Source organism: Leptopilina boulardi, unplaced genomic scaffold, assembly GCF_019393585.1.
Source record: "Leptopilina boulardi isolate dan_hultmark-lab unplaced genomic scaffold, ZJU_Lbou_2.1 LbouV2_121, whole genome shotgun sequence".
NCBI classification, from domain to species: domain Eukaryota; kingdom Metazoa; phylum Arthropoda; class Insecta; order Hymenoptera; family Figitidae; genus Leptopilina; species Leptopilina boulardi.
In genome coordinates this window covers 547927-572501 of record NW_026137665.1, presented here as the reverse complement: position 1 = coordinate 572501, position 24575 = coordinate 547927, and the positions used below count along the sequence as shown (strand labels likewise).

Genomic DNA, 24575 nt, shown 5'->3' with positions numbered 1-24575 from the left:
AAAAATTTATTTTGAACACATATAAATTCGGCTTAATGAAAATTCTATCAAATAAAAATTCAAACAAATAAATAGGCATTATTCATGCGTCTGATGAAATCTACTTTGTAAAAATTCTACTAAATAAAAATTCAATAATTTTTAATTCCAACCCAACAAAAATTCCAATATATCTAATATATGGATTCCATGCATTCCATAAAAATCACGTCTTTTAATAAAGTACATTGTTTTAATGAAGGAAAAAAAATTTTTTTTTTTTTGATAAAATTTTGCATAATTAATGGAAAAATTAGTAAATCTATTTTAGAAATAATGAATGAATGAAATTTATCTATTATATAGTAGGAATTGTAAAATGAAGCTATCGGTGCATTGATGGAGCTCGTTAGGACGCTAATAGAAGAATGAACGTCTGTATGGTGCAAGAATATATTTACTCAGTACTTGCAGGTACTTATAACACTAAGTAACTAAGAATAATAAGAAGAAGGTTTTACCGGGATTGTACTTCCCATATAATACTGTTACAGTTAGACAAAGCTTCAGTCGTCGACTTGTCGCAAAGAACGTAACTTCACTCGCGATAAAAAGAAGCTATACTTCATTAATTTTATAATTAATTCAATTACAAAATTATTCATTTAGAAAAAAATTTAAAAAATTCTTTCCAATTACTTTGTTTTAATCATTTGTAGAAGTTTAATATTTAAATTTTTTTCTTCTATTTTTATTTCTTCTTTTTTAATATCTATAATTTTTAAAATGTAAATAAATATTTTCAAAAAATTGAATAAATAAAATAACTATTAAATTTCTTTATTAATATGTATTAATTAAAACTAAAAAAATTGTAATTTATATTATTTTTATATTTATTTAAAATAACGAAATTTTTTAACTAAATTTTAAGTGAAAAATAAATTAGAAATATCGAGAAGCTATTGTGAAGTGAAAATTAGGTTTTATAATTAGGTTATAATTTTATAATTAAAGTGTTTTTTGGTATTTGTTTTGTTTAACAAGAAAAATAAAAAATAATTGGTGTGTAAAATTGAATTTTCAAATCCAAATGTGTTCGTCCAAGAGGATTAATATACCTTCTATTACGATCCTCGAGAATGATGAGGTCAATGAAAAGCGGGAAATTTCGCAGCAGGATAAGCGCAATAATTTTTATATTTTTGATTTCTATCGAGCCATTACATGGTCAGGGTTTTATGTTTAACAATCAACTGGCAATTATTGCAAACGGTAAATTATAATTATGATGAAAATTAATAAATCCATTTTACGATTTATAGTCAAAATTCACTGCAACAAAGGGAAAATTATTTTTATACATACTTTTATCAAGATTTATGAATTCAAATTTTAAAATTAAAATTTTTTAAAGTTAATTTTGTTATAAAAATATAAAAAAAATTCCTTTTTTAATATTTTATTTCTTATTTATAAAAAATTAGACATATGTTTTTGTTTTACTGTTTTTTGGATTTGTATATAAAGAAAAAGTTGTACTAGAAAAAGGGATATTTTTAATTTAATTCAACTTTCGCTTTCAATTATATATTTACTGCAATAAAGTTTGTTAAACTTGCACTTAAATTTCACTTTAGATTGTTATACAAGAGTTGCAATTGGTTCTCGATTACCGGAAGCTAATACCACTACTATTCCGGCAACAACTGTTTCTGATTGTGAAGATGCCTGTTCAAATAATAGAACTGTATGCAAAGCCATCAGTTTTGGGTAGGTTTTTTTTAACTACTTTTTAGAAATTAAATCTACTCTAAATCGGAATCAGCTAGTAAATATAATATAATATATTCTCTAAATCTGAATTAGTAAAATTTAACTAATAGTAGAAAAATATTTAATTATCGAATTAGTAAAATTTTAACTAATTCAAAAGCAAAAAGTCAGTCGCTAATTCAAATTACTTAAAAATTTTATTAATTCAAATTTAGAGAGTATAATCTTATGGCTTGAATTTTCTTTTTTTGGAAATTAAATTAATAATCAAAATTTTATTTTTTTTTTTACTTTAAAACGGCACCGTGTTAAACTTTGACGTAAAAAATTCTAATATTTAAATCACAAACTCGCTTCAAGTAGATTTTTGGGTTTTGCAAAAATGGTGACAAAATCGGATATAGTGGCATTTCATTCCTATTTATTTAGAGCTTTAAAAATCGTGAAGACCAAAATCGTAACTGATCGTTTTTTCGATTTATTGTTAAATTAATTTTTTTCTATTAAATGAAATTATAATACGAAAGTAAAAATATAAGATTAATTATTTCGCATCAGTTTAATTGAAAAATTAAATGTTACATTTACAATAAACTATTTTAAAAACAAAACAATTATTTTTGTTTTAATTCTCCCGTTCTGATGAAGAAAGTCGGTAATCGACATTTTTAAGAAAAATGAGATTTTTATACCACTGGATTCATTACGAAACGAAGAATCTAGCAGAATTAATAAACTAGTGTTTCGTACACTCATTATACGAAATATCTTCTCAAATGTGTTTTGAAAAGAAATTAATAACTGCTTTTTTACATTACATTAGATCATTAATAATTTATTAATTTTATAATACTCCCAAAACCTTAGATATTAAAATTACTACTAATTTGATATCATTTTGGAATACAACGTTTTGATTCGATATAAGGTATCAAATTGATCCAAATATTGGGATAATTTTTTAGAAATGATCCAGAAATTCGGATCATTATTTGATATTTAAATTGGTATCAAAGTATAACTGTCATGGCAGGCATGATTTTAATTGACAAGTTTATATTAAACATTTTACTGTTTATAGGCTGTATTCACAATACAATACTGTTAAATATCACATATTTAAGACTGTTGAAACTTAGAAAATTTTGGTTTAAGTTTGTGGTCAGAACAATTAATTCACTGAGGGTTTCTAACACAGAAAATTAAAAGGCATTAAAATAAGCTGCAACGCTTATTTTAATGCCTTTTAATTTTCTGTGAAAATTTTGGGAGCGTTATAAAATTAATATTTTTAATGATCCAACGTACATTACTCGATTTAATAGATCAGTAATTAATTTTTCTTCAAAACACATTTGAGAAAATTTTCAATGATTTTCATAATTTTTAAAGCTCTAAAAATAAACAAGAATGAAATGCCACTACCCGATTTTGTCACAATTTTTGTAAAACCCAAATTTATTTCAAGCGATAGTGCTCGTTTAGGTGAAAATGATTCGTACGAAGATAGTTTGTAATTCGTTTAGAATTCGAGTTAAATTCTTACAAGAATTTGTATGTCGTTTTGAAACAGAATTTTAATTCAATTTTACTTATTGTAATCCATTTTGGAATTAAAAAAAGGAAAATTGGATTAAAATAATAAGCGTTGCAGCTTATTTTAATACCTTATAATTTTCTGTGTTATTTCCTGTAAAATTGTTGACTATTTTTCCGTACGATAATTTTTGAACAATGTTCGTGCGAATTATTAATGAATTTTTAAAATAATTTTATATATAAATTCAATAAGAACGTTAGTAATTCGGACGAATATCGTACAGAAAATTGATCGAATTTAAATAAAAATTTATAGCAAAAATTAAGTGCGTAATTCCTTTCAAAAAAACGTCTGCAATTCGTACAGAAAATTGAACATGAATTTTAAAAAAATTTTACCATAGATATTATAAGCAGAATTCTGTATCCGTTTTTCGTAATAAAACCAAACAAATTACGATTAAATTACGGACGAATTCTATTTTAAAACGCCACACGAATTATTGTAAGAATTTAACACAAATTCTGAACGAATTCCAAACGATTTTCGTACGAATCATTTTCACCTGGGTGAAGTGTAATATTTTTAATTTTATTTAAAAATTTCTAATTTTCTTTTAAATTCTCATAAATTATAGAATTGGAGTGAGAGGAAACGCAACTTGCCTACTGGGTAACGATGTTCCAAATTCAAGTATTCTACTATCAGATGAAGACTATGATGTCTATGTCAGAACACAAAGAACACCATTTTGCGAAGCTGATCGCCTATTCAGTCTTGGCAATGGTGGAAATATGCAAATGTCCAATATAACAACAACAACAGTAATGCCGGGTATAAATTTTATGAACAATCCACTTCCATCGCAACCCAGTGGAATGTTTCAATCGACAAGACCCAATGGATCAAGACGTACCGGAAGTACAATTAATCAAAAATGGTTCCCCACTAATGATGACGATTTTCGATCTTACGACATCGAACGAAATAAAAATCAAAAGGATTCCCACGATAAAACGCCGACTCAACATCATGACAATAATAATTACAATTTTCATCAATTTGACAATTCAAATGAAAAAGTACCATCTTTTTTCGATAAATTCGAATATGGATCATTATTTGGACACAAAACTGATACAATTGAATCGACAAAAGGTCAATCAGAAGAAAATGGATTTGGTAATTTCTACATTGGCAAAAATCTTTATCCAACTGATTTGTCTGCAAATTCAAAACCAGTTGTTCATCAAACTTATTTAACCATCTCCGGAAGTACAAAAGCTGAAGGAAATAAAGATTTTGATTTTGATAAATCGATATATGCTGATATTCCATTTGTCACAAAATCTGATGAGAATCCATTGACCAAATCTTATGGATTTGTAATTGATCATAATTTGTATAATGAGGGTTATTCTGGAACAAATTCAAAAGGTTCTAGTCGTCGAACAGGTGTGGATCTTAAACCAGTTTCTATTTTTGAATTGTATGGTGTGGATAATGGAGGAAAAACATGGAATTCACGTAATATGAATAATAATCATAGAAACCGGGAACATTCAACGAGTCCACATAGATTAATTGAAAATGACAGGTTCCGAAAGACTGCTCTTGCACCAGGCACTTCCGTTTCCAAAAATACACCGGAACAAAGTTATTCTCATTATAGCAGCTCAGGTGGCAATGATAGAACACGTGGAAATAGTTTCCCTAAAAGTAAGTTAATGAGCTTTTTGTCAATGGTATTTTATGCACTTATTGACCTTTTTTTTGTATTTTGTTTCACATTTTTTTAAAATAAATCACCTTGTCCTCAATTTCATGGTCAAAATTAATTCGTATATATTATAGATTTTAAAAATTCATTTAATAAATTTTTTTTATATAAATTTATAGACTGAAAAAATATTATTTGATTCTAATAATCGGTTACTTGATTATAAGCAAATAAATATTTATTTGTGTTAAATATTTTTTATTTGTTTATCAAATAATTTTTAATTAAATCCAAATAAACTTTATTTAAGCAAATAATTTCTGTATTTGAAACACATAAATCTTAATTACTCAAATAAAAATTATTTGGTTCAAGGGAATATGACATCAAAAATATCAAAATGACGGTTCCAATATGTCCCAATTGGTATTATTATTAATATATTAATATTATTTATTTTATTTTTTATTAATGATTTATTGAATTATAAATTTCATTATGAAATTGTGTAATAACAATTTTCTAGTAGGTTTCCAGAATATTTAATGATGATATTTAACAAATCTTGCTTTTTGAATTTTCCTAAATATTTTTAATGGCAAAAATTTTTACTTCCAATATTTCATTAAGATTGTATTGTAATAATCAAGTTCTGCGCCCAACCTTCAATATGTGCGGTCATTTAATTGACGAATCTTTAAAAAATGAATAATAAAATAATTTTAATCTATAATTTAATTAGACATTTTTTCATTAATTCTGTATAATTTTAAAAATATATAAAATAAAACTTAAAATAAATTTAATACAATCTTAATGTATTTTAACTTAGAAAATATTGTGAAAAAATGTCTATATTTAAGAAGATCTGAAGAGGTGTAAAAAGGACGTCTTAAAGACGTCCTTTTTTATATCTTTTAGACATTTTTCGAACATCTTTTGGACCAGACATAGAACCTTATATGGACGTCTTTCAGTTATCTTTATGATGTCTCCAAGACTATACTATCATTGTCCCCGGATGTCCGCGGACAAGATGAGACGTCTTTTAGACGTTTTTAAGACGTCCCTTTGCCCATTGGGCCAAAATGGCAAAAAATGGTAAAAGTTAAATCTTTACGCGAGTTTTCAATGAAAATAAGTCTATAATATATCATTCGACGCAGAATTACACCACGAACTCACAAAAGTGCAAGCTTAGAAAAAGATACATTATACTCTGCACTACGTTCGAAAAATACATTAAAAATGCAGTTTTTCTCAAATTTTCTGTATCTGAAAATTTTCCAAATCATCCAAAAGCATTACTGAGGGTATTTAATGATTTTAATTCCTCTATTTTTAATATCAGATACTTTTTACTTGAGAAGAAAAATTTAACAAATAACAAAATTTCATTATTTTGATGAAAAGTTTTATTATTAAAATATATAATTTCCTAAAAAATTGAGTCTATTTTTAATAAGTATGCAGTTTAGGATAATTTTTTAATGATAGTAATAATAATAACATTATTACTATTACTAATAATAATAATAATAATAATAGTAATAATAATAGCAATAATAAAAATAATAATGACCATGAATAACCTACGGGTATAATGTTTCGTCTATTTTAATAAAAAGTGTAAATACTTTTGTTATTTCATTAAAAAATGTATATTATAATACTTGAGGTTATGTTTATACTTTTTTTAGAACCATATTTATCAACTGAAACTATTAAGTACCTTCAGTAATCCTTCCGGATCATTTTAGAATATTTTAATATAAAATTAGAAAAACTGCATTTTTAATGTATTTTTCGAACGTAGTTCGGAGTATAATGTATCTTTTTCTAAGATCGCACTTTTGTGAGTTCCTGGTGTAATTCTGCGGCGATTAATATATTATATAGACCTATTTTCATTGAAAACTCGCGTGAAGATTTAACTTTTACCATTTTTTACTATTTAGGACCTCTGTGGGGCGTTGTTTGAAATTTCTCTGAGGTAGTTTTCTACCCCCCCCCCCAAATCAGTTTTTATTAAATATTTTTGATATAATAAAGACTATTAAATATTTAGTAGGGCCAAATGAACTTTTTGTTAATTCAACAAAAATTTTTGTTAACTCTGTTATTTATTTGGTTGATTCAAGTAAAATTTAGTTGTTACAAACGCATTTTTTTCTGAATGTACATTAACATTGCAACATACTTAAAAAATACATTTTAATGACTTTGTTCATTGTATACATCCAATATATATCGTTAAACAGTACTAAAAATATATATATATAGACAATAGGATTCGAATTGAACGAAAATATTTATTTGCTCGCGTTTATCGGAGTACATCAATCTGTGATTAACAAATGCAACGGCATTGACACGGATTTTAAGCACTGTGCGAATTAACTCACTGCAATCATCAACTTCCGGTGTGTTAGTCGCACACACGCCACACAATGTGTTCATCTATATACACCTGCCATAATCCCTTAACATGAAAGTCTATGTTTATTACATTCTCATCATAATGAGAAAGTATTTTACAAGAAATACACTTCTATACTTATTAGTTCCGCAAAATTTTCAAGATTTAAATATAACCAAAATTTTTTACAAAATCATTTAAAAATTAATGAATCATTAAAATAAAATTATAATAAATTCATATTTAAAAAAAAATATATATATATATATTTCTATCACTATAACCCTGGAATTTTTATACTTTTGAAGCAGTAAATATGCAAAATTACACACATCTTCATATATTTATATTCTCATAAACTTTTGCCTTATGTAAATAGCCATCTATCTTTAAAAATAATCTTTATGGAAAATATATAATTTAAACAAATTATATAAATTTTTACAACCTTCATTTTATACATATATGTATCGTTAAAAAAAAGTCATTTTCTACAAACATAACAGATTTTTAACACCTGAGGCATGTAATTAAAACATATATATACATATTTGAAGCAAAAAGGAAACGCGGCGTTTTTCGGGCGTAAAAGAAGTTGACGTTCAGACGGAAACTGGGCTTCCTGAAATAATTATCGAAACAATTGTGACCCTGATGAATCTTCAAGGACATAGATGCGCTCCCTTCTAAAATGATGTCACGAAAAAAACCTTGTATTATCATTTATTAGTTTTGCCTTATTTTGCATATATTTTTTGAATAATAAAAAAATATAATAATTTCCTTTTTTCCACGAAAATCCGCGAATTCTTTCTTTTTTAATGCCAATTCTTATAAGCAAACATTCGTTAAATTATCCATAATTAAAATTTCATAAAAAGTTAATTTAATACCGTACACCGGATTATGGTACTCCAAGAGCTATTCTTGTACAATCAGTAAAACATTAAAAATATAATTATTATACGTTTCTTAAAAAAAGGGAAAAAAAATTCTGTGCTTTTATATTTTATACATAAAATGTCTCAATTTTGTATTATAAAATTAAAAATAAAGTCAATTCGACGCCCCCTGATAATAAAGTGTTAATTCAAACTTCAGTGTAATAAAGTGTTAATTCAGAAATTTGTGCTATCATTATCAATATTGATATAATTATTTAAAGATGTGAAATAATATATAAATTATGATTTTCAATTGAACTTGTCAAATAACCTAATTTTGCTATTATTATGCATTAATTATTAAAAATAGGAAACATTAAATTAAATACAGAAACTTAACAAATATAAAGTTCTTGTCATAAATTTTTAGAATTTCTTTGCAATTTTCTTCTCTTTTCTTAATAAGTATAGAAAAAAAATTTTTTAATTAAAATACCCAGTAAGAAGTGATGAATTTAAAAGAATTGAAAAATTTTAACTTATTCTTTGAAAAGGATAAATTATCAATTGTCTTTAATTCTGTTTGTGTCCAATTCCTATGTATTCCTTGTTGAGAATAAGATTGCTTGAAACTCAATTCCTATCAATTCCGTTTTAATATTTCTCTAATTTTTTAATTCTTTTGAATTCCAAAATACTGAATAAGTAATTCGGACTAAATATTTCAGTGATACCTGAAACTCAATTTCTATCAATTCCGTTTTGATATTTCGCTAACTTTATAATTCTTTGGAATTCCGTAATATTCTACAGTAAGTACGTTTAAAATCAAATATCTACAATTCAGTTGATACGGCTGCGCGGAACAGTTGTTTGGCTCCAACATTGAAAATCAAAAGTTCAAATCTTCGGACCGTCAAATTTTTTTCTGTACAAAATTTTAAAACGGAATCGAAAAGAATTTAACCAGCATTATTTTCGAGTACCCAAGATGGATATAAAAGAATTGGACAGAAACGAAATTCAGAAGAATTACAAAATTTTAATTCCTTTCAATTCCTTGCTTTTTACTGCACTGTAAAAAAAGGAGTTGAATTTCAACTCCCTAGGGGATGCTATAAAAGTCCCACCCTTTTGGAGTTGAAGCGAAGGGATTTAATGCTTTTCGAGTTAATTTTATGCCTAGGGAGTTGGTTTTAAGGAGTTAATTTCATTAATAACTCCTTTTTTGAGTTGATTTTTAATTCGAAAAATTTAACTCCCAACTCCCAGTAACGTTAACTCCCTAATTTTTTTACGTAGCCACTTTGTTCATTTTCACTATTTTTGAAAGTCAATAACTTTCTTGGAGAAAAATGAAAAAATATGGGATTTCGAAAATTATTTAAATGGACACTAAATAAACGTACTCTAAAAATTTCGCGTTGGTCCCGAAGCTATTTTCAAAAGAAAAAGCGGATTAAAAATTTCGTATTTTTGAGGCTATATTGACAATAGGGTTTTAAATCAATGTGAAGGTGCTTCACTGGTGTCAACAAACTTCATATTGATTTAAAACCTTTAAAACCCATTTCAATATAGCCTGAAATAATTTTTTTTTTATTTTTATGGTAAATTCTATGTTTTTTTGCATATTTTCTAATGGCTAAAAAATTGACACTTTTCAGCACCTCATATACTTTAAATTCATATTTTACAATAAATAATTAAATTTTTAATAAAATTCTTTTCATTTCGTGATTTTGATAACTTCAACATCATTCCTGTAAAGTATTATAATTTTTAAAAATTAGTCAGCAACGATTTCAGTCGAAATATAATGGATTGACCCTTATAAAAAATTGTTTTTCTTTTTCGGTAACATATTTCGAATGTTAAAGAAAAACTGGAACTTTTTTTCTCTTGGCAAAAATTTCTAAATTTAATACTTTTATAGAGTTAGATGTTTATTATAATTCTTGAAATTTTTTCTGGTTAGGGATGATATTTAAAAAAAAAAAATTTCAATTAACCCATTTCAAATTTTAAGCGACTTTCTGGTTTAGAAATGACCACACTTTTTAAAAATATTGTAAAATATGTATTAGTATTATTATTTACTAAACTAATTCTTTTTGACGAAGCTGAAGTACGCAACGTTTATGATAAACGATTTTTAAAGAAATAATTTTTTAAAATGAAAAATTCTATAATTTTTTGCCTAAAAAATATTTTTTTATAATTTGTTGATTATAATGAAAACAACAAGAAATATATTTTAGACGAAAAATTATAGAATTTTTCATTTTAAAAAATTATTTCTTTAAAAATCATTTATCATAAACGTTGCGTACTTCAGCTTCGTCAAAAAAAAATTATTTTAGTAAATGATAATACTAATACATATTTTACAATATTTTTAAAAAGTGTGTACTTTTGTCATTTCTAAACCAGAAAGTCGATTAAAATTTGAAATGGGTTACACTTAAATCTCGTTATAACGACAAGGTCGGGACTTTAAAATCTCGATATAACGATGACAAGAGGGGCCCCCACTTCACATTCTATTTAAAAACGTGAATTTATCTGTAACCAACTTTACAATATGTCAAATTTGTTTGACATTTAATATAAACATTCTTTAGTGTATACATATACGAATGATATTAATTTCCAATTATGGAATCGGATAAAAAAGTAAGTAATTTCTGATTATTTTATAAGTGAAATTACAAGGTTTCAAAAAATAAATATTTGTTTGTAATTACCGAAATATTGCGGTTAAACTAATTAAGTATGTAGTTGGTTACTATTTAACCTCATACAAGTTAATTGAGCAACAAAAAACTTTTTAAATTGATGAATCTAATAGCTTACATATTTAAATTCGATCGTGTTTTTTTTAAATTGGTGGGGGTAAAGGGGACAAATTTTTGTCGTTATATAAAGAGTTTTGGTGTTCGTAATAACAAGCGAACGTTGTATCGAGATTCGTTATAACGAGATTCGAGTGTAATTAAATTTTTTTTTTTAAATATCATCCCTAACCAGAAAAAATTTCAAGAATTATAATAAAATTCCGATAATAATAATTTTTCAATAATTTTTTTAAAATTATTTTCTAGAATATATCAGTTAAAAATTTCTATACAGTTTAATGTGAAAAAAATTGTTTACTTTATTTATTTCATGAACGTAAAAAATATTTGTATCATAATAGCCCTAACTGTGGGGCTGTTAAGGTACAAAATTTTGGTTCTCGTAACTTAGACAAAAAAAAAAAAAAAAAATTTCTAATAAAATTTACACGATTAAATAGTTGATAAAAATACAATAAATTTAATACACACATAATAAACTTGAACTTAAAAAATGATCTCCGAACGATACACGAAAAATAATTTTTTAGGTTAAGAATCATGTCAAAATTTTATTGCCACAAATATTAAAATAATTAGTGAAACATTCGAATTGTGACACTTTGCAGGGAATGGTAGCTTTTTTCGATACATGGCAGGGAACTATAGAATAGAAAAAAGCAGGGTGAAGTAGTTGTCAAAAATATAAAAATATGACATATTTCAGACGTTCTACTTGAAACTCAGTGGAAAACCTATTCTAAACTAACCCTTAAGTTTAAATCGATTATATTTTGCATTAAAACTGATATAGATATTTTCTAAATATTAAAACAAAACTTACAAACTGTGTTAATTAAACAAAATCGTTCAAACAGCTATATTTAAATTAAAAATTCATTTTTCTAAGTATTATTGAAAATGTCTTATTAAATGTTCATAAAGACCAATAAATGAGGATTTTAACAACTTATTGTATTCCGCTATTCTTTCTCATGAGATGTAATGATAAAAACACTCAATATATATAAAAGAAAAACTTCTTTTCTTTCAGCTGTACCTATATATATATATCATGAAACAAAAATTAAATGATTCCTTCGCGCTTGTTGCACTTTGTGTGTAATAATTATTACATTGATGTGCTTGCGTGTAGCACCTGAAATAGAAAAAAAAAAAATATGAATAATAGAGGTGTCATAGTAATGATCGCGTTACGTTAAACCCCTCCTTATTGTTACGCTGGTCCTCCCACTAATCCCACGGAAACATTCACTTTTCTATAAAACGCCCCGCGCTTCTAACATATTCATTATTTTTCTCTGATTTTTTTCTGTGCACGTATATCATTTCCAAAAAAAAAAAATATGGATAATAGTGGATTTTACGCGCGATACGTGGAATTCAAAATAAATGTGCCTTTCAAGTTTTACTGTGAAAAATAGTGTGATTTAAATATGCTTATTATAATATTGTATAAAAAGAAAAAAAACTGATTTTTTTTTTGTTTGAATTGGTAAAATTGATTTTTGGGGAAGAAATTTTTTTAGAGAAATATTTTTAATGACATGAATTTAATAGAAGTGAAACTATTAATAATGCGGTGATAGTGGATATTTTTTTTTTCTTTTTTGGGAAAATCATTAAAGTGATTGTAAAAAAAAAAAAATGTGGAAAAGTGAGAGAAAATTGTTAGTGCCACTGTGGCTATTTCTCATTTTGGCGGAGATAATTCTTCGCTATTCTGAGGCCACATCACTCATTACAATACAGGAACCAAATGTCTTTTGTTTAAGTAAGCAAAAATGTCAAAAAAAAAAAAAAAATTTACACGACGAAAAAAAATATATATTTCTCTTGGAGCTAAATAAATATTTATTTGTTTTCAAATCAGTTTTAATTGATTTAAATAAAAATTTCTTATGGACCAAATAAATTTTATTGGATTTAAATAAAAAAAATTTTTTGGATTCACATAAATTTTAATTTGTTTCAGAAAAAAATTTTCTTTTGAGCTAAATAAATTTTATTTTATTTAAATACAAAAAAAATTTTGAGACAAATAAATTTTTTTTTGGATTCATATAAAATTTTAATTTGTTGAGATAAAAATTTCTTTTGTGCCAAATAAATTTTCAATTTCTTAATTTAAATACAAAAATTTTTTTGAGACAAATTTTTTTTTTTTAGGTTCACATAAATATTTAATTTGTTCAGATAAAAATTTTTTTTGAATCAAATAAATTGTATTGGGTTTATATAAAACAAAATTTTTAGCCAAAATTAAATTAAATATTTATCTCTGAGTTGAATATATTTTTTATTTAATTCGAATAATGCATATTTGGTTCGAATAAAAAAAAACTCCCTCTAAGCGTATTAGCGTTAAAAAGACAGTTAATTACGAAAAATAATTAATGAACAATTTAAAAAATTTTTTTTAAAAATAAATTCAATAGAAAAAACAATTTTTAATTAAAAATATTTTTTCAGTAAAGAATAATTTTTTTATTCAAGATTAGTTATATTTGATTTTTCATTTTAATTATTCTAATTCAAAAATATTCAATTTATTTTTTAATGTAATTTAAATATTAAATTATTATTTTTATAATTTCTTTTTAAAATTAATTTCATTATTATTAAATTTAAAAAAATTTAAATAAAATTTAAAAAAAAAACATTTTATAAGTAACAAAAATGTATGCTCAAAAATCGAAAACTATTTTTGAATAAAAAATTTTTATTTTCAATCCAACAATGAGATAAATAATTTTTTTTTTATCCATGCATTTGCAATTAGATTAAGAAATATAAAGTTAACTTCATAAATTAATAAGATTATGTTTATGATGTGTACCCAGCTTGTTATCGAAAAATACCAGGGAAAAAAGTTGCTGAAGTTCACATAAGAAATACATTAGAATGCGAGAGATTGGAAGACTGTCGACAGGAGTGTGAAATGCAAAAAACTGTTCTATGTGAGGGTTTCAGTTATAGGTAAGCAAACATAAACATAAATTAATTATATTCAATCGCATTGTTATATAGTTATGTTATTTTTTTCAAAATTAATATTATGTTCCGCGTAAAACATAATTTAATTTTATATTTTTTAATCATTTGAAATTTATTTCTTATTTAAATTAATTAATTTTTTTTTAATTAAGAAATTTATTTATTTTTTCTTAAAAAATTAAAAAATATATGATGATGAGATTATAATATAGGGCATTTCATGTAAATTTTTCAATCACATTTTTTTTCGATTTTTCATAATACATAATTCCCTCATAACAAAAGGATATTCCTAGGATATCCATAGGATATCCATATCAATGGTCGATATCCTAGAATGGTCCCCAGGATATCTTGGGATATCCATAGGATATCCAAACCGCCGGTCTGTGGGATATCAACATTACATCCATAGGATATCCCTAAGACATCCACAAAATATCTATTGGATATTATATCGCAGGATATCCATGGGATATCCTCAGGATGTCCGTGGGATATTCTTAGGATATTCACGGGATATTTAATATCTTAACATATATTTTTAAAGGTTAAAATTGTTAAGCTAATATAATGAATAATAATATAATAAAAAGAAAAATCTTATGAGTTTCTAATTTATTTTAAATGAAGATTTGAAACGCATTTTTCAAAGTTTTTAAGTAAACTCATGCACTTAATGTATAATTAATATTAATAGTTATTCGTTATTTGCGGGGAAGAATTTATATTGTTTAAAGCCAATTTATTTTCTGACAATATTAAGCATATGAATAAAGGAATGAATCACGAATGAGAAAAAAATTAGTTAATAATTTTTCAAATTAAACAACTTTCTCGAAAAACAAGTTGCATTTTATTTTATTTATATAAAATTTAATTCACAGAATATTCTCACTCGTAGTCTCATAATGACTTTAAAAACAGTATCCTGAGAATATCTTCTTAACATCCAGAAGATATACTGAGAATATCCTGAAAATACCTGTGGGATATCCTAACGATATCTATGGGATATCTGGAGGACATTTATGAAAATCTATAGAGATATCCAGAAGATATCATGTGGATATCCTCAGATATCCATGGGATATCTAAAGGATATCCAAACCTCCGATTTTTTGGATATCCTTAAGAGATCCTTTTGATATCCATAGGACATCCCTAGGATATCTGCGGGATATTATCAATATATCTCAAGATATCTTGTGTTATTAGGGTTTTTACTTAACCGAAAAAATCATTTAACAGAATTTCTAATTGATAGAATTTTCATTTGTCCGAAATTGCAAATGGCCAAACAAACAATCGACAGAAAGATTTCGGCGCGATTTTTAAAATCAACCAATCACAATTTTATGGATAATTTTTGATTGGTTGAATTTAAAAATCGCGCCGAAATCTTTCTGTCGATTGTTTGTTCGGCCATTTGCAATTTTGGGCAAAAAAAAATTCTATGAATTAGAAATTCTGTTAAATGATTTTTCGCATTAAAATGCCTATTATGTTAAATGAAAATTCGAGCAAATAAAAATTCGGTGAAATAAAAAATTATGTGAAGTAAATTTTTGGTTACATAAAAATTCTGTAATATAGAAAATCGTTCTTTTGAAAGTTCTGCAAGATTCGAACAAATAAAAATTCGGCTCAAAAATAAATATGACAAATAAAGTTCCATAAAATGAAAATTCTAACTACCGAATTTTAGAACATAATAATCACGCGTCCCGAATTTTTATGTAACCAAAAATTCACTTCACATAATTTTTTATTTCACCGAATTTTTATTTGAACGAATTTTCATTTAACATAATAGCAATTTTCATGAATTTTTATTAATTAGAATTTCACTGTATAGAATTTTCATTTGGTCCAATTATTATTTGATAGAATTTCCATATAATCGATTTTCCATACTATAGAATTTATACCTAATCGAAAAATTATTAATTCTATATAGTCAAAAAAAAAAAAAAATTTTAAATCAAAATTTGAAATGGAATGCTCTACACTTATGTCGAAACATATTATCGTTTTGTGAAATTAAATAACATTTAACAAAATGAAACATCAAAAGTGACTTCGATAATTATTCATAAAAAGACCTTGTAAAAATTAAGTATTATCAATAATTTAGTTTTAAAACATAATATTTAGAATTATATGAAAGAAATTTGAATGAAAAATTTATTCTTATTCAAAATAATTGTAATATTATATCCGTCATTTTTTGTCCCTTTTTTGTATTCTATCAAAGGGATATATATCTTTATATTATGAAATGTGTTACGATATTTAGAACCTTATTTCCGCACTTTGCCCTTCGTCTCGCACTAGCGATCAAAATTCCCCTCTGCTTTTACCGTCACTATTCAATATTCTAAAAAAAAGTAGGCAATTAGACCAATTACACAATTTTTTCTTTTTTTTTTATAACTATATAAAGGTGTAAAATCAATTTGTGGAAATATGTATTTCTTTTGTATCTATTTATGCTTTTAAAGTATGTAGGTTTTATATTAAATTAATTTTTTTCAAAATTTATCCTACATTTAATTGATAAAATAGTAAATATAAAATAATTAACATAATTACAAATATTTTCATTTGATGAAAAAAAAGTACAAATATTCAATTAATTTTTTACTGAAAGTAAAATATGGTTAAAGATTTTTAAGGACTATCGTCAACCGGGGTAATTATACCCATAAAAAAGCTATTTTTTTTACTCAACACGTCATTAAAATTCCAAATTAAAAAAAAATTTAACTACTACGTTATGTTGTGTACGTTCTTGAGAAGAGTTCATAATAATTTAGGCGAAAAAAAATTTTTTCTTGCCGGAGTTATACAGAAACTTAAAGTCGTGGGTATATTATCCCCGTAATTGGGGCTATTATACCCATTAAAGTTTGTTTATTTATAAAATAGCCTAAACATTTTTTTTTAATTTTATATGTATGAAATCTTTTTTGTAAAAATTTTACTGAAAACGTTTTTTTTTGAAAATTAAAAGGCATTAAAATAAGCTGCAACGCTTATTATTTTAATCCAATTTTGCTTATTTTAATACCAAAATGGATTAAAGTAAGCAAAATTGGATTAAAATAATAAGCGTTGCAGCTTATTTTAATGCCTTTTAATTTTCTGTGTTGTTACAGCATTTGAAAGTACTATTCTTACCATTTAAAATGTATTTTGAAACTTTAAAAAATATTTATTTGATTCTGAGTTATCGTCATTTGAATTTTCTGATACTATTACTCAGTTTATGAATTTATTAAAAAATTCACCAAATTCAGAAAATTTAAATGACGATAACTCAGAGCCAATTAAATAATTTTTAAAAGTATAGTCTGCGGTTCTTGGTTTCAAAGAAGTCAAAATTTTGTAATTGATATTAAAAAATTAGTATAAACCATGAGTAAAATGAGTATTACACAGGAAATCCTAGTTTTTCAGTTCACAATTTTACGAATTTTTTTCTGCTTTCTGACAAAAAATTAAGTAATTAAATTTAGTGTCCTTTGTAGTGTAACTATCAAACAATATTTAAGCGGCATATTTAAATATTTGAAAGCAATTTTTTTTCATTAAAAACTGACAATGGTTATATATACTATCCCCTGTCAATTTTATAATTATCCCGAGTGACAGTAAATTAAAGAAATATTAATAAATTAAATAATCGCTAAATTTAAACAAATTTTTATTTAAAAAAAAAATTGTATTCACTTAGACGAATAAATTCTGGATCTCGAGGGATTTGTGAATTGGTATCAATGCCATTTTCAAGAATGGATCTCAGCAAAGATTTCACAACAGATTCACAATATGATTATCATGGAAGAGATGCTTCTTGTTATCGAAGAATAACTGGTCACAGTTATAATAATGAAAATGAGTGGAGATATCCTGCATCAAAGTCACCTTATAGACCATTGGGACTTACAGACGAGTCTTGGAGGACACGGCAATTGGATAGAGAATTTTCTCCACGCTTCGGAGACCGGATACCAGACGATTTCTATGGAAAGCCAAAAGATTATGATCGACGTCCTGGATATGAAACACATTATGATGATGATTCTCGTCATAATTTAAGACCTTATGGTCAACAAAATCAAATATTTTATCGACGTGGCGGAGGTGGACGAAGAGGTCCAGATTATGGAGATTATGAATATCGAAAATCATATCCCTCAAGAATACACGACGATGGACGAAATTCTTTTAGAATAATGGACATGGATGATTATCCACAATATCCACCGAAAGTGAATTATTATCCAAAATATCCACCTATACGAGATAGCCATAGATATCCTGATTCCAGTAAGTAGAGGAGAATTCTTTTCTGTATTTGATGCACACATTAAATTCTCTTGGTCACAAAAAAGTAATTTTTTTAAAATGATTCATTAGAGAAAATTCACATTTAAGGGAAAATGTTGATTAACATTATTTTTTTTTGGCAAACTTACAGTGTCTGATACAAATCAAATGGGACCACCGTTTATAGTCGATCATCGAAAGGATCCCAATCACCATTGGGGATATTCTGGTGGAACTTATGGAAGTCAATATGGCTATGATACCAATCATGTAGCAAATTACAATCCTCCGAAAATTGATAATAATCATCATAAACATCCACGACCATTTAGCAATAATCACGTTTATGGTCAATTTTATAACTATGGTGGTGCTTTTGGTTACGGAGACAATTATATTCCAAGGGATAGAGACGTGACTTATGGTGGAACCGGATATATACGTGATTGTTCCGTAAGAACCGGAGCTGGATTTAAAATTGAAAGGAGTCTTATTCGTAGTACATATTTAGCTCAAAATGTCGACGATTGTGAAAATTTGTGTCTTCAAGAAAAAACGATAATTTGCAAAACATTTTCTTATAGGTATATATAAAAAAAAAATTTTTTTTGAAAATTTAACTTTTACTTAAGAAGGCAACTCTATTTTATTAAACACTGCATTAAATATTATTTGTTAAAAAATAATTTTAATTTATACAGGTATAATGTAGAATCTACAGATCCGACGAATAATTGTCATCTAAGTGGAATTGCTTATAAAGACCTAAATTTTTATGATGACATTGAACCAGATCGAAATTATGATATCTATGTAATGTCAAAAGATAGAAAAAATTGTATACCAGCTAAGCAATCCTCACAACAGCCACCAGACGGTATTACAAACAATTAAAAGAAAATATTTCTATATATAACTATTTCTAATTCTACTGCTGATGAATGATCTTTCATTTCCTAAAAAAAAAAAAAAATCTTTAATCCTTTATTTTGTATATCAATCGAAATCTATATTAGAGGTGAAAAATTATTGAAAGTTTTGAATTGCAGAATGTTTTTGGAGAGTAAAGAGTGGTTTTGGAATGCCAGAAGATGTGATAAAGGATAAACTCACTGTTGCTGGTTTTGGAGATTGTGAGGCAGAATGTATTAAATCACAAGAGTTTACTTGTAGGAGCTTCGTATTCAGGTTGTGTAAAATTAATGCACAATTTTCATCACATCTCAATATTTTCTGTTTTTCTTTACTAATTATTAAATGTTTAATTACAGACACAGTCAGGGAGAATCTGATGATTCGAAAAATTGTTTTTTGAGCAACTGGTCAACACAGGAAATAAGTCCTGAAAAATTGGTCGATTTTGATGGTGCCGAATTATATGAAAGAGGTAGTTTTGGAAGAGGATGCGAACCATATCCGTTAAAACCAACTTTACCACCCACGGACAGAGAAGTTCAATACGAAGAAGAAGGTAGTTAGTAGTTACAGAATACAATTTACTTTATTGTAAATTATTATTGAAATTAAATCCTTTCTCTTAATTCAGTGTGTTACAGTACCTTCCGAAGACCTTGTAGACTATCTCCGTATTCGATAACATTGTCAATGCGTGTTGATACTGAATTAGATTGTCGTAAAAGATGTACAAAAATGAGACACAGAGACGATGTTCCTTGTTGGGCGTACAGTTACAAGTAAGTCTAAATATTCTATTATTTTTCGTTAGTAAAATATTCCTTGGTGAACTAAATAATAATTTCAGAATCAGAGGAGATAAATCAGACAATAATTGCCTGCTGAGCGACATTCCAAGCAGAGATTTAAGACCAGGTGTAGATTACGTCTATGATGACGATCATGTATTATTTGCATGGAAGGAATTAGAATCAAGATGTCAACAAAAAGATGACTCATATCACATCGTTGGACCAGCATCAGAGCCAGGAAGACCACTTAATTTTGCCGATGTTACAAGACCATCGGATTACGATGATCGTCCTAAGCCACCTCCTGATGGTGACAATCCAGGATATCATTATCCTCCACCTGACAAAGGGAAACCAAGTTTTGATTATCCACCACCTGACAGTGACAATCAAGGATATCATTATCCACCACCTAATAAAGGAAAACCCAGTTTTGATTATCCTCCACCTGATAAAGGAAAACCTGGATTTGATTATCCACCATCTGATAATGATAGTCCAGGTTATCATTATCCTCCTCCTGATAAAGGAAAACCTGCATTTTACTATCCACCTCCTCCTAGTGATCCTGAATATCATTATCCACCACCACCTCCTCTTCCCGATAAAGGGAGACCGGGATATGATTGTCCACCTCGTGATAATGAAAATCCTAGATATTATTATCCACTTACTGATAAAGGAAGACCGGGATTTGATTACAAACTTCTTCTTAGAAGACCATCTCAAATGGAATATGATAGACCTGGTTCTGATTATCTACCTCATGACAGTGGTAGACCTCCTTTACATTTATATGGTAGACCTCCACCAGATTTTCAACGTCCTGATCCAAATCGCCGACGACCTTATTTCAATGGTAATAGATATCCACCACCCGATGGTAATCATATTCATGATGACTATCCAGGAGTAATACCACTTGATTCTGATAAAGGAAGTCTTGGTTCTCATTATAATGGAGGAATGTCTGATGATAAAATGCATTATCCTGATGGAGATCATGACAATAGATTAGGAGCATTTATTCGTAAGTTGTTTATTTACTACTATCATCAGTTACTAATTTCTTTTTTTTTAAATTAATTTAACAGATTATCATTCTAGATCAAAATATTTCTTATATTCTTAAATATTTTGCTATTTGTTTTAGATATTTAAATTTTTGCATCTGATCCACATTACTTTAGTCATCATTCTCCATTAAACTCGACATTAAATTTCAGAGCTCTACTTTATCGACATTAATTTACTTCCTTCATTGCTTTTTTGACAAATTACATTCACATTCCTTTCCATTTACACTACAACACTTTTTTGTCACTCCACGCTCAAGACACTAACCACTATTCGTATAACTGCACATGCGCAGTAATATTCTACGATAGTTACCCATGCGCAGTAGCGTTATATGATAGTTACACATGCGCAGTAGTATTCTACGATATTTACTCATGCGCAGTAGTGCCCTGGCGGATTCGATTTGCGTAATGTCTACTTAACTAAGCGGACTTTAGGTAGACATTAGGTAGACATGTAAAAAAACGTATAAAAAAGCTATTAATCGACTTATTATGATAAAAAAAAGTTGATAAAAGGGTAAATGAATGTTTATAGAGTAAATTCGTACAAAATTTGTAATTAATAAAGCAATAAATAATTAATAATGAATGGAAATGTGCGCGAGGTACCTGATCAGTTCAGCTGTACAATTATTTTCGTGCTATTTTCATGAAAAGAATATAAATTAACTGCAAAAACAATTGATATTTATAAAAAAGTGTAAAATTGATTTAATTTTATTGTTTGCAATACGAATTATTAAATAATAATTAAGTTTTTATCAAATGTGAATAGTGTTGTGAAAACCTGTGAAAACTAATGAGTTACTACATTACTGATCGCATATGATAATAAAAAGTTCTCGATGAGTGTAACAAAAAAGCTGCAATCATGTCCGTAATTTTGGACGAGAAACAATTAGGAAATCAATAATTATTTGTATAACTTTATTCTGCATTTTAAAATTCACTTTTTATTTTCTTTCAAAGCAAAAGCTTGGAAGAAAACATGCTCGCACTGTATTGTAAAAACTGGTGGCGCCATCTCTCATATGCGATCGGTAATGTAGTAACTCATTAGTTTTCACAGGTTTTCACAACACTATTCACATTTGATAAAAACTTAATTATTATTTAATAATTCGTATTGCAAACAATAAAATTAAATCAATTTTACACTTTTTTATAAATATCAATTGTTTTTGCAGTTAATTTATATTCTTTTCATGAAAATAGCACGAAAATAATTGTACAGCTGAACTGATCAGGTACCTCGCGCACATTTCCATTCATTATTAATTATTTATTGCTTTATTAATTACAAATTTTGTACGAATTTACTCTATAAACATTCATTTACCCTTTTATCAACTTTTTTTTATCATAATAAGTCGATTAATAGCTTTTTTATACGTTTTTTTACATGTCTACCTAATGTCTACCTAAAGTCCGCTTAGTTAAGTAGACATTACGCAAATCGAATCCGCCAGGGTGTTCTTTGACAGTTACACATGCGCAGTAGTATTTTATGATAGTTACACATGCGCAGTAGTATTCTATGATAGTTACACATGCGCAGTAGTATTTTATGATAGTTACACATGCGCAGTAGTATTCTATGATATTTACCCATGCGCAGTAGCGTTATATCATAGTTACACATGCGCAGTAGTGTTCTACGATAGTTACACATGCGCAGTAGCGTTATATCATAGTTACACATGCGCAGTAGTGTTCTACGATAGTTACACATGCGCAGTAGTATTCTATGATAGTTACACATGCGCAGTAGTGTTCTACGATAGGTACACATGCGCAGTAGCGTTATATCATAGTTACACATGCGCAGTAGTGTTCTACGATAGTTACGAATGCGCAGTAGTATTCTATGATAGTTACACATGAGGACAAATTTTTTAAACACTAATTCAATTTGCTAAAAATTTGTTACTCGGGGGTTCTCGGGGTCGTTGAATACGAATTTAAAGTCAGATTTAAAAAATACAATATGATAAACTTTTTTAAAATTAATTTCAATGTTTTCAAACATTTTTTTAAAACATGAAACGTCCTTAAAATGTTATTTTAGAATGCCTGTATATTTTAAAAACGTTTTATTAACTAAAATTTGTACAGTTTTAATAGAATTCCATGTTTAGAAATAATTTAACAACTGAACTTATGTTTTCTTTTAGCAAACGATCAAACAATATTCCAACATTATACAGTGAATGGATATCCATGTAAACGAGGAACTAAATGTGAAAGTAATAAAATTACTGGATTCTGGTCTTGTGAAACGGAAGGAAGTGAATTAGGTTCTTGGGACTACTGTTGTCAACCAAAGAGTCATTGTGGCTATTCAAAAGGCTTTGATTATCCTTGGTAATTTGATTTTCATTAAAATATATTTATTCATAAAAGCAAAATTTTTGTTACTTCAACTAGAATTTTAAAAAAATGTAAATATTTTTAAATGAGTTAACACAATTCAAAGCAAAAATATTTTTTTTCGTTTATCTAAAAAAAGGTGTTACGTGGGACCATCAGAAAAACAGTGGAGACCTTGTAGTGAAAAATATTTCCCTTATCTACCGAGTTCGCGGCCAATAATTCATCCACAACGAGGGCATCAGGAAATGGAACGTCGTATCGATGACGACGATCTGGATAAAAATTTCCTAAGCAGACGTTGGCCCGTTGCTTATCTACATTGTGAACCACCACCAGGTGAAAAAAGTCCCGTGACGACAACAGAAATTCAAAAAGTAACAAACAGTACATCAATAAGAAATCGAAAATGGATTGCAAAAACAACTGAACCACCTGAAAAAGAATTGAGATTTATTCAAGCCGTACCATTAATAGATCCACCTGAGAATAATAAGGAAATTGAAAATACAAATAATAATACACAATTCAATAATTCCGAATCATTATTGACAAGATTTAGAACTGCAAAAGTTGAACGTATTAATAATCCATTCCAACAGAGCAATTAATCAAAATTTTACAATTTCTTGATATAAAAATAGAATAGTTTTTTTTATCTATTTTTTTTTCGTTATTTTAATATCAACAGCAGAGAATTTACGATTTACAAAATAAAAAAAATATATATATAGAATATTTTAATGTCAAAAAGATAATTTTGTAATTTTTAAAAATAAGCACTTTTCTAACAAATATTTGTATATATACTTCTGTAAGATTTTCCACGCCTGTTATATTTAAACTTACGATTATTAAGAACAGTATTAATGTTTAATTAATTTTACATATTCTATAAATATAAATATA

At 26.8% G+C, this 24575-nt stretch overlaps 1 protein-coding gene across 2 annotated transcripts; it reads left to right on the top strand.

Annotated features, from left to right (window-relative positions):
- The first annotated feature begins 819 nt into the window (after window positions 1-819).
- On the top strand, window positions 820-24575 carry LOC127285038 (uncharacterized). Of its 2 annotated transcripts, XM_051310818.1 has the most exons (13): window positions 820-1254; window positions 1620-1752; window positions 3933-5014; window positions 14020-14155; window positions 17913-18508; window positions 18660-19092; window positions 19210-19385; window positions 19558-19696; window positions 19780-19979; window positions 20055-20202; window positions 20271-21244; window positions 23471-23660; window positions 23806-24575. In XM_051310818.1, the coding sequence occupies exons 1-13, from the start codon at window positions 1122-1124 to the stop codon at window positions 24275-24277; spliced, it is 4812 nt and encodes a 1603-aa protein (XP_051166775.1). In that variant the 5' UTR covers window positions 820-1121; the 3' UTR covers window positions 24278-24575. The 2 variants fall into 2 exon arrangements, with proteins under 2 accessions (XP_051166775.1, XP_051166785.1); XM_051310828.1 differs by lacking the exons at window positions 820-1254; window positions 1620-1752; window positions 3933-5014 and adding an exon at window positions 12469-12950.

Coding starts and splice junctions, on each gene's coding strand:
- LOC127285038 (XM_051310818.1), top strand. CDS start 1,122: ATGATGAGGTCAATGAAAAGCGGGAAATTTCGCAGCAGGATAAGCGCA. Junction 19,697..19,779: donor TGTAGGAGCTTCGTATTCAG/GTTGTGTAAAAT, acceptor GTTTAATTACAG/ACACAGTCAGGGAGAATCTG. Junction 19,980..20,054: donor AGTTCAATACGAAGAAGAAG/GTAGTTAGTAGT, acceptor CTCTTAATTCAG/TGTGTTACAGTACCTTCCGA.